Source organism: Melanostigma gelatinosum, assembly GCF_949748355.1.
Source record: "Melanostigma gelatinosum genome assembly, chromosome: 4".
NCBI lineage: Eukaryota > Metazoa > Chordata > Actinopteri > Perciformes > Zoarcidae > Melanostigma > Melanostigma gelatinosum.
In genome coordinates, this window is record NC_136637.1 from 30,271,877 (window position 1) to 30,283,202 (window position 11,326).

Sequence of the window (11,326 nt, forward strand, 5' to 3'; positions counted from 1 at the left end):
GATGGTGCAGATGAAGGTGTGATGATGGTGCAGGTGAAGGTGTCATGATGGTGCAGATGATGGTGTGATGATGGTGCAGATGATGGTGTGATGATGGTGCAGATGGAGGTGTGATGATGGTGCAGGTGAAGGTGTGATGATGGTGCAGATGATGGTGTGATGATGGTGCAGGTGAAGGTGTGATGATGGTGCAGGTGAAGGTGTGATGATGGTGCAGGTGAAGGTGTGATGATGGTACAGATGGAGGTGTGATGATGGTGTGATGATGGTGCAGGTGAAGGTGTGATGATGGTGCAGGTGAAGGTGTGATGATGGTGCAGATGATGGTGTGATGATGGTGCAGGTGAAGGTGTGATGATGGTGCAGGTGAAGGTGTGATGATGGTGCAGATGATGGTGTGATGATGGTGCAGATGGAGGTGTGATGATGGTGCAGGTGAAGGTGTGATGATGGTGCAGATGCTTTGACTTTTCATGTTTGTAATCTTTAAACTTTTTGAATTAAATCCTGTTATACTTCAACTTTTAAAGCCTTCTTCTTCCTCATACTTTCAGCTACAGACACCATAGTTAGACATTTCAACCAGAAGGTTTTTCAGCAGTGCAGTTTAAATGCTTTCGGGCTTCAACATTTTTCAGACAGATAGTCTCCCATTTCTTAATTTTCAGCAATGTTTTCACAATTAATTTCAGCTTTCAGCATTCCAACGCATTTTCAGCAGGAAATGCATTTTCTAGTTTTTCTTTATTCTTTATTTAATTTTTTTAATGGAACGAGTTTAATATCCAGAATATAACTTATATATGAAGTTCATTTATTATTATTTTTAAATTAATAAATAACATTATTATTGTGTTTAAATGATAACTGGCATCAAGTCATGTGCAATATGAATACACCGTGCAATAAAAAAATCATTCTGTCTGAATATATAATATAATTTAGTTATATTTGAGTTATTGTGGATTTTTTACTTTTTTACTGAGTTAATATTCTTTACTGTTTTATTACTTATTTAGTTATATATAATACTTGCTTTTATCTTGTTTTTTTACTATGTCTCTCGTTTGCACAATCCACTATGTGCATGTATATATTTTACAAATTTTACATATTTTATATATACACACACTATATGCTGCTGCTGTAGTCGCTGCGGGACTAATACAGGATTATTTTATTGTATTTTACACTCCGGTACAGTAGGTGGCGGTAATGCACCTTAAACGGTGGTTTGTTGTCCGCTAATAAACTGAAAGAAGAAGAAGAAGAAGAAGACGCAGAAGAAGACGAAGAAGAAGCAGCTCACGCTGTTCCTGCTGGTGGTAACTGGTCGGTTGTAACTACATCATGGCTGCTTCTAAGCCAGTCGAGCCGCAGGCCGGTACCGGACTCCCCCGCTGGCAGCTGGCCCTGTTGGTCGGGACCCCCATCGTACTGGGAGTCGGAGCGGTGTACCTCTGGAACCGCAGCCGGTCGAAGGACGGCAACAAGCGGACCGGAGAGCGGAAGACACCCGAAGGCAGCGCGAGTCCTGTGGTACAGGGCCAAGAAGACGGAGCAGCTCCAGAGCAGGATTACATGGTAAACATGGTAAACGTGGTAAACGTTTACCGGCAGAAATGGGTTCCTTCCTCTGCTGTTACTACCTACTGTCTGCCTCGGTGCTCCGCGGACACTTTGCTGAATTAACGGGTCATGTCCGTTAAAAGTGCCGTCAAGGACACCGACTGTCAAGTGACAGCTACGTTCAAAAGCAGCAAGGCGGTGGATTAGCTGGTGTTAGCTGCTAGCCAGCTAATGCTGGTTAACCTACCTAGCTAGCTGCTAAGTAGCTAGCTAGGTTAACCAGCTCCAGTGCAAATGTTTAAAGCAAAGGCATGTTAAGATAAAATAAGATAATCCTTTATTAGTCCCGCAGTGGGGACATTTACAGGATTACAGCAGCATACATACACACGCACACACAGTATAGTGCAAACAAGATCAAAACAAGTATTATAAGTAAGTAATAAAACAGTAAAGAATATTAACCAAGTAAAAAATCCACAATAACTCAAATATAATATATAGAGGACAGCTGGCTGCTTTCTGTTATATATATATATATATATATATATATATATATATATATATATATATATATATATATATATATATATTATTTTCACACGCTTTGAATGCAACAAATGTCTTAATTAGTACGTTCTTTCACTTTCTATATTAATCCTATGAATGTACATGGAAACATACTGTATATATACATAATTTATATCCATTTATTTATGTCCACTAGTTGTGTAGTTTACAACGTACACTTGGCTTGCACGTAGACGTTTTATTTAATTTTATTGTTGGTCATTGGTGCGTTTTATTATGTATATTTATATATAGTTATATATCAAAGTACGTTTGTACATACCGGTACAAGGAATGTTCTTGGTGATTGGTGCGTGAGAATAAACAGTGGATAGTAAAAGATGTCATTGAAGATGGAAAGTGACGGTGGTGTGATTAAGTCTCTGCTAACAGCTTAAACCCGGCTAATGATTGAATGTTCTTGTTTAGTAATGAAATGTAAGTAAATGCAAGACATTAACATTATTTAGTATAATATAATACATTATGATATAGTATGGGATACGAGACATAGTTTCAGGTGTCGTATAACAAGTTTATATTATAATAATAATGTAACAATATAAATTCTAATAACATAAAATCATACAATATGTATCGGGCTGACGGGTGAACTGTTAGTGAGAGAAGTCTTTGTCTCTGTTTTGAATCCTGCGTTCTCTAAAGAGAACAAACATTCATAAATATGATAAATATGAGTTCCTAATATTATACAATTACCACCTTTTAAAGTCTGAGTTTACAAAGTTAAGCAATATAACAGGAAGTCAGCAGTGAGGCCCAACAGCAGGAAGATAAACTAAACTCTGATAAAACAGATGAAACCATAACTACAAAATAAAATACATGTCATTCTTTTTGGTGAAACCTTTGTAGTTTTAGAGATCTGTGGTTTGAATCCATTAAACGATTAGTCGACAAAATCCTATGAGTGTTAGTCGACTAATCATTTCTTTGTTGGAGGAAAGTCTTAATTATTATGAACTTTGAGCTGTGAGGTCTTTAATATCATGATTGATTGAAAGAAAGAGGAGCTGTTATTCAACAAATGTCACCTTTTCTCTCGTCTCGCTCAGAGCCCGTTGGATCGAGCCCAAGCAGCCAAGAACAAGGGCAACAAGTACTTCAAGGCCGGCAAGTACGAGAACGCCATCCAGTGCTACACAGAGGCCATCGCGCTCTGCCCCACAGAGAAGAAGACCGACCTGTCGACGTTTTACCAGAACAGAGCAGCAGCCTACGAACAACAGGTCGGCGTCGCCTTCTTACCATCTGAGCAGGGACCGTTGTTGATGTATGAAATACCCGCCTGATGTGCAACAGCGTGCAGAGATCTCTTCGTTAGGAGGGATGTTAACGACGGTGTAGCCTTGAGTCTGCATGTGTGTTGTTGCAGTTTGGGACACGTTGTCCCTTTTCTAAATGTCTCCTGAGGTGTTTACTGGGTCGAGGTGCTTGTAGATGGAAAGCCGTGCAGGTCAATACATGTTGCTCTTCATTGGACTTGAAATAAACCTGAAGTGTCTTCAGTTCACTCGATCGTCTCCGCACAACTTAAAGCCAGAAGAGAAGGAATGCAGCGATCCGAGGTTTCTCCTCTTTGGTCAATGAGTAGCACATTCTATGCAAATCATCTCGCATCTTTCCACCTTCGTGTTTGAATGAAGGTTTTTGTCACTGATCTTAAAGTGACAGTAGTGATGTCATCATGTAGTGTGTCTGTATGAGGTTCTTCTCCACAGTCAGTGTTCTACTGCAGTAGAGGAGTCTGTGTCAGTAGAACCCTGACTGGAGAAGAACCTCATACAAACACACTACATGATGACATCACCACTGTCACTTTAATGTAACCTCGTGAGGTTTCACATTAGCTGATGTTGAAGCTTTGACACAGTTCTGTTTTAAAGATCAGTTTTGTACATTAATCTCCAGATATCTTGGTTTCATTTCCAAGCCTTCTCTGCGGTGCACAGACCTCTGTGTTTACCTACAGATGAAGATAACCAGCTCATGACTCCCATTTCAGATGAAATGGACAGAAGTGGTTCAGGACTGCTGTCGGGCCGTGGAGATGAATCCACGCTATGTGAAGGCTCTGTTCAGACGAGCCAAAGCTCTGGAGAAACTAGACAACAAGAAGGAATGTCTAGAAGGTGAGACACTTCTTTCACTTTCTGAAAAAAATGTTCTTCTACGAGTGAAACTTCCGGTATTTAGGGTTTGTTTCCTGTGTGTCCTGCAGACGTCACAGCGGTGTGTATCCTCGAGGCCTTCCAGAACCAGCAGAGCATGTTGCTAGCAGACAAGGTGCTGAAACATCTGGGAAAAGAGAAGGCCAAAGACAAATACAAGGTACTTCATCCACTTTGTGCCTCATCATCGCTGCGTGGTTCGGCTCCACTCGGCCCACTTTTGGTACCAGGTCCTTGTGTAGGAGAGAGTTTCAGCTGATAGCCGAAGCACCGCCGACATCTTCGAGGACGACTGGAGGGCGTCGTTTTGAGGGCGGCGATTTTAATCGTGGTCGAGGGAATTAAAAATGCACACAGGAAAGTTTGCCTTCAGGACTTCTCGCATCTCCTCAGTTAAGTTTTTGAAAATCAGACTGTTTATAAGAAGTGGTCGTAGTCGTCGTGACGTCTCTCGTTGGTTTGTGGACGTTTTAAAGCCTCAAGTTCTGCGTTTTGGCCCTGGTGGTCACTAGAGAGAATGCAGGTTTAACTTCACTTTAAAGAACCGGAGGTTGTAACATGATTCAAAATAAACCCTTGCTGTGCAGAAAGCCCTGAAGACAAACTTTTCTTGTTTGCATTAAATATTGCGGGCGCTATCGACGTTAGCTTGGCTGTTTAAAAACAGTTGGTTTGTGCAGGAAGTCCCACGTCATGCTCTGACCAATCAGTGATCTGCAGTGTTTGAACTCCACCTTCTAGTGTCGGCTCAGCTCGCTTGAACTTTCCACCAATGTTGATAGAATGTTCTTTTGGTACCACAGCTTTTGCATACGGAGAACCAAAGAAGATCATTCGAGAGACGTGATTCTTTTGTTTTTGTCTGACTTGTCCCAGTAAACTTGTTGTTCTTCTCCTGTAGAACCGTGAGCCGATGATGCCGTCTCCTCAGTTCATCAAATCCTACTTCAGCTCGTTCACCGATGACATCATCTCACAGCCGCTGCAGAAGGGGGAGAAGAAGGACGAAGACAAGGACAAAGAGGGCGAGGCGGCCGAAGTCACCGAGAGGTTAGACATGGGTTCTATTAAAGCTGGGGTTGGAGGTCCTGAGAAACGAGCGAGACTACGGCAGATTTAACAAAGTATCCAAACTAAAAACCAGCTCAGTGTGGCCAACTGTGCTCCGGTGAAAGTATCCAACATCATTACAACATTATTATTATTATTATTATTATTATTATTATTATTATTATTATTATTATTATTATTATTATTATTATTATTATTATTATTATTATTATTATTATTATTATTATTATTATTATTATTATTATTATTATTATTATTATTATTATCCAACATCATTGGCTACAGAAGTCTCTAAATGTAGAGAGAAGTGACAGGTTGCCGGGTAGGTTGACAGGCAGACGTTTAGATAGGCAGGTAGACAGACGGTTGGATAGGCAGACAGGTACACACACACACACACACAGACAGACAGACAGGTAGACGGCCGGACGTCCATTCATTACATTGGGGCTGATTGGAATGATTGGACAGCTTATTACAGTCCTGCGGCCACAGATACCAGATTTGATTCATTGATTGCCGCCAGGTTGTGATGAGAATTCAAAAAAAAATGTCAAAAAGGATCATCAACGCTGTCTTTTCAGGTTTCATGTTCAAAAGAGTTCAAAGCTTTTAACTTACGGCTTCTTCTCCACGTCAAAGACCGCTTTGAGCCGTGTTTCCAAAATGACGGACAAAACTTGATTTAATCGTATAAATCAAGAAGTTTGAATCATTTAAAGTGATGTTATAACATGAATCTATAGGATTCTTACATATTACGGGACATACATGCTTCTGCCTTAAAGAACACTGTTTTTACATCGTATGTAAAAACCTACCTCACGACTCACACCTGGTGATGAACACTCCCCCCCCCCCCCCCCCCCCCCCCCCCGATCTGTTCTCATCTCTTTAGCTCCGGCTACCTGAAGGCTAAGCAGTACATGGAGGAGGAGAACTACGACAAAATCATCAGTGAATGCACCAAAGAGATCGATTCAGGGGGCCGGTACACTGCAGAGGCCCTGCTGCTGAGGGCCACGTTCTACCTGCTGATTGGAAACGCTACTGCTGCTCAACCCGACCTGGACCGGGTGATCAACATGCAGGACGCCAATGTGAAGGTAAGGACCGTTGACTTGATCAGGACAGTTTGAGTCCCAGGATAGTGGACGAGTAGGACTTTAATGGACTGCAAACGTATAGCTCGTTGCTAACTTCTAGTAGCCTATGTGAAGGTTCAGACGTATCTGTAGATGGTCTTTGTTTACCCGTCCAACTAGCTAGTTGACCCGTCCAACTAGCTGTTGACCCGTCCAACTAGCTGTTGACCCGTCCAACTAGCTAGTTGACCCGTCCAACTAGCTAGTTGACCCGTGCAACTAGCTAGTTGACCTGTCCAACTAGCTAGTTGACCCGTGCAACTAACTAGTTGACCCGTGCAACTAGCTAGTTGACCCGTGCAACTAGCTAGTTGACCCGTCCAACTAGCTGTTGACCCGTCCAACTAGCTGTTGACCCGTCCAACTAGCTAGTTGACCTGTCCAACTAGCTGTTGACCCGTCCAACTAGCTGTTGACCCGTCCAACTAGCTGTTGACCCGTCCAACTAGCTAGTTGACCCGTCCAACTAGCTAGTTGACCCGTGCAACTAGCTAGTTGACCTGTCCAACTAGCTAGTTGACCCGTGCAACTAGCTAGTTGACCCGTGCAACTAGCTAGTTGACCCGTGCAACTAGCTGTTGATCCGTGCAACTAGCTAGTTGACCCGTGCAACTAGCTAGTTGACCCGTGCAACTAGCTAGTTGACCCGTGCAACTAGCTGTTGATCCGTGCAACTAGCTAGTTGACCCGTCCAACTAGCTAGTTGCACGGGTCAACAGCTAGTTGACCCGTCCAACTAGCTGTTGACCCGTGCAACTAGCTAGTTGCACGGGTCAACTAGCTAGTTGACCCGTGCAACTAGCTAGTTGACCCGTCCGTCCAACGGTTGACCCGTCCGTCCAGCTGTTGACCCGTCCGTCCAGCGGTTGACCCGTCCAGAATCAACACTGAAAGCTTGGACCTGACGGTTGTCGCTCTGTTCTTTGCTCTTACAGCTACGAGCCAACGCTCTGATCAAGCGGGGCAGCATGTACATGCAGCAGCAGCAGCCGATGCTCTCCACACAAGACTTCAACATGGCAGCCGAGATTGACACCAGCAACCCCGACGTCTATCACCACAGGGGCCAGGTAGGCTCATCTGTTTACCTGAGTGGCTGTCGGTGGACGATTGCTCAGTTAACAGCAACGTGTAAGCTGTTGCCTGAGTCTTAGTTTAAAACGTCTTTGTGTATTATGCTGTCGTTCTCTCTCTGAAGTCAATCTGTCCTCACAGCTGAAAATCCTGCTGGACCAGGTGGACGAGGCCGTCGGAGACTTTGACGAGTGCATCCTGCTGAGGCCCGACTCTGCTCTCGCTCAGGCTCAGAAATGTTTCGCTCTGGTAAGTAAATCAGCTGAAGATCACTTGAGAAGCGAGCGTTGTGCTGCCTGTCGCGTATTAATGGCTGCTACAACTCTGTTTCTTGTTCTTGTGTTCTTCAGTACAGACAAGCGTATACTGGAAACAACCCGTCTCAAGTGCAGACGGCCATGGACGGCTTCGAGGCCGTCATCAGAAGGTTCCCCAAGTGTGCAGAGGGCTACGCTCTTTATGCTCAGGTGCAGAATACAAATCCTACATCAGTGGGTGCTTTGGCCCATTTTACAGTAGAGTATCTGTATAATTCAGACAGGAAGTAGCAGTGGTGTGTCTGGTGATGTTCGACGCGACTCTTTGTGTGTCTTTCAGGCTTTGACTGATCAGCAGCAGTTTGGAAAAGCAGACGAGATGTATGACAAGTGCATTGAACTGGAACCAGACAACGCTACCACATACGTCCACAAGGGGTAGGCCGTGTTTCTGTGGTTAGTAGACGTTCAGGTTGTATCACGGTGTTGAGTCACGGATCATATATGACTTTTAGAGATGCTCCGATCACATGTTTTTGACCTCATAACTGATCACAATGAGCCGTCAAATGTTATCCAAACTATCCTCATTTCAACCGCTCTGAAATCAAACCATCACAAATTGTAAATGTTATCCTTTTACCTTGTTGTGCCATCTTTAGTGGTTATTTTCATAAAAACACACAATTCAAATAAGGAAATAAAAGAATGTATTTTTATTGATTCAAATAAATCTCTTCATTATTATCTTTAATGAAGTATAATAATGTGCTTAGAGCTCGTGTTAGGAAGTTAAACATCATAATTCATCTCTAATATCTATTTTATATTAACGTGAAAACGTCTCCTTCAAACTACTGGATTTATTCTAGTTCATCACCAAAACTACATTTTACAGATGACATGTGAACACATCATGATAACGTTATAATGAACCTTCAGCCAGTACTCATGTTCACTGAGCAGAGCCTGAAGGCATCATCATGTAACTGAGCTGAACCGCCATTGGTTAGCTGTTAGTGGTGCTGCTAACGTTACTAGCTCTCCTCTGTTGGTTAGCTGTTAGCGGTGCTGCTAACGTTACCAGCTCTCCTGTTGGTTAGCTGTTAGCGGTGCTGCTAACGTTACCAGCTCTCCTCCTGTTGGTTAGCTGTTAGCGGTGCTGCTAACGTTACTAGCTCTCCTCTGTTGGTTAGCTGTTAGCGGTGCTGCTAACATTACTAGCTCTCCTCCTGTTGGTTAGCTGTTAGCGGTGCTGCTAACGTTACTAGCTCTCTTCCTGTTGGTTAGCCGTTAGCGGTGCTGCTAACGTTACTAGCGCTCCTGTTGGTCTAAACACTGATTGGTTGTTTACAATGAAACATGATCAGAGACTAGAAACACATCAATGATATCATGATCTCATATTTTACTGAACTGGTTGTTAAATGTTCCAGTTATGTCCAGTTTGTTACAGCTTCAGTGGAAACAAGACCTGGACTTGGGTCTCGAGCTCATCAGTAAGGCCATTGAGATCGACAACAAATGTGACTTTGCTTATGAAACTATGGGAACCATCGAAGTTCAGAGGTGAGATTACAAACACTCGACACCGTTGACACCTGATGGGTCTCTTCTTGGATTGGTGAAGTAACCAGAGCGTTTCTGTTTTTCCTCCTCTTCTTCGTCCTCTTCCAGGGGGAATCTGGACCGGGCGATAGACATGTTCAACAAGGCCATCAACCTGGCCAAGTCTGAGATGGAGATGGCTCACCTGTACTCGTTATGTGACGCAGCGTACGCCCAGACGGAAGTGGCGAGGAAGTACGGCCTCAAACCTCCGACGCTGTAACGCCGCTCTGCCAACCAACCGCCAAAACTCAACCGCCATCGCTGAACATAACTCTGTTAAAATGCAACTTAACTTTTGATTTGCAAAAAAAAAGAAAATGAGTACTGGATGATAAAAGAGAAAAGAACGACCCCTGATATAATATATACAAATATAATCGTGTTTACATCACATTAACGGGGTTTGTTGTCGTGAAAAGAAGGATTTCTATTCACAGTGGAGCCGAGGCCGTGATCCAGACCTCTGGTTTGTCTTCAAACCTTTTTACTGCTCACAATAGTCATCTCCAGATAAACCATACTTCAAAGTTAATGTGTTCCTTCTGAATTCATAACCATGTAAGTGAACTGAAACGTGTGCCGTTTGTTGAACCAATAACTGACTTTAAAAGGCTTTTGTGACACTTTTACATCTGCAGAAGGACACTGAGAGCTTCACATGGTTCTGATGGACTCTTCACTCGTTAATTTATGCTGATCTAAAGTGTTTTTTCCCGGCTCCTGTCATGTGTAACATACACTATCAGTTCTGAATGCAAGATTAAAAGTAAAGTCAAATGTGTTAATGTCTGTGTTTGTAATGCTGGAATTGATCCCACGGACACTTCAGAGAGTTGGTTTAGTTTTTCTAATCTGGGATCGTTTTCTTTTTCATACTTTGTGCAGCATGTTCACTTTATGAATAAATGCAATGCTCGTGCTGTCTTGAACACTAGGAAAAGCCCAACGATGAGACTTTAGGGGGGAAAAAACACTTGATTAGAAAGAGAACTTTAACGTCTTTAGTTTTTGTTGAAAATGTTATTTTTGAATTGCCTCATATGTCAGAAGAGTGGATATTCAGTTGTTTTTTGTAGCTCGCTCTTAATTCATAAACATTTCTTTTCCGGTAAAATGTTTATTTTTCATGCTGCATCAAATCGTTTGACAGAGGAAGAGGCTGCTTTTATTTTTCTGTCCTCAGATTTGCGTTCCGGTCTAACGAGCTGTATTGTTTCTAACGTCGCACGAGAGTGAAGAGTAAGAACTGGTTCTCAAGTAGCATCACTACTTTATACATGTGACATTAAATCAGCCACCACTGCTCAACGTTTAACTTTTAGAAAATACTAATCTTTGACATTCATTCATTTAGCATCAGCTATGGCTACATTTTACTCAATGTGTGGCGACAGCTCAGCAAAACAATCAACCTGTGAGAGACTGATGTGACAGTCAGCAGAGAATCACTAAATATTGTCTGTTAATAGAAATGATGCTGACGTTCTTCATCAAAAGATCTTTATCATGACCAAAGTGAGAGAATCTCTAATAAAGTTATAATTCCTGGAATGCATTTCCACTTTGCTTGTTTATTCTCAGCCTTCTTTGTTACACTGTCATACTTTGAAACTTTATTATCTGCTTCATATTTTGAGCTTGTTAGTATTTCAGACACTTAAAGGAGACATACGCTGGTTTTCAGGTTTACATTTGTATGTTTGGGGGTTGTACTAGAACATGTTTACGTGCTGTGACGTTCAAAAACACTTCTCATAATAATTTATTATAATAAAATACTAAGCAGCAGCAGTCTACACTTAAAGGAGACGGATGCTAATTTTCAGGATTTTGGGGT

General features: G+C 42.3%; 1 protein-coding gene across 1 annotated transcript; it reads left to right on the plus strand.

The window, feature by feature from the left end:
* The first annotated feature begins 1,285 nt into the window (after positions 1–1,285).
* Positions 1,286–10,270, plus strand: tomm70a (translocase of outer mitochondrial membrane 70 homolog A). The gene is made up of 12 exons (XM_079267762.1): positions 1,286–1,584; positions 3,216–3,389; positions 4,166–4,292; positions 4,382–4,491; positions 5,233–5,381; positions 6,301–6,508; positions 7,483–7,617; positions 7,763–7,870; positions 7,972–8,088; positions 8,219–8,316; positions 9,325–9,447; positions 9,556–10,270. Exons 1-12 carry the CDS (start codon positions 1,351–1,353, stop codon positions 9,707–9,709), a joined length of 1,737 nt encoding a protein of 578 aa, XP_079123888.1. The 5' UTR covers positions 1,286–1,350; the 3' UTR covers positions 9,710–10,270.
* The last annotated feature ends 1,056 nt before the right edge of the window (positions 10,271–11,326 follow it).

What these genes read in the sequence shown, in the direction of transcription:
- tomm70a (XM_079267762.1), top strand. Translation starts at nt 1,351, where the DNA reads ATGGCTGCTTCTAAGCCAGTCGAGCCGCAGGCCGGTACCGGACTCCCC. An exon ending in AGGCCAAAGACAAATACAAG is followed by an intron (nt 4,492 to 5,232) that starts GTACTTCATCCA and finishes CTTCTCCTGTAG; the next exon opens with AACCGTGAGCCGATGATGCC. An exon ending in CTCAGAAATGTTTCGCTCTG is followed by an intron (nt 7,871 to 7,971) that starts GTAAGTAAATCA and finishes TGTGTTCTTCAG; the next exon opens with TACAGACAAGCGTATACTGG.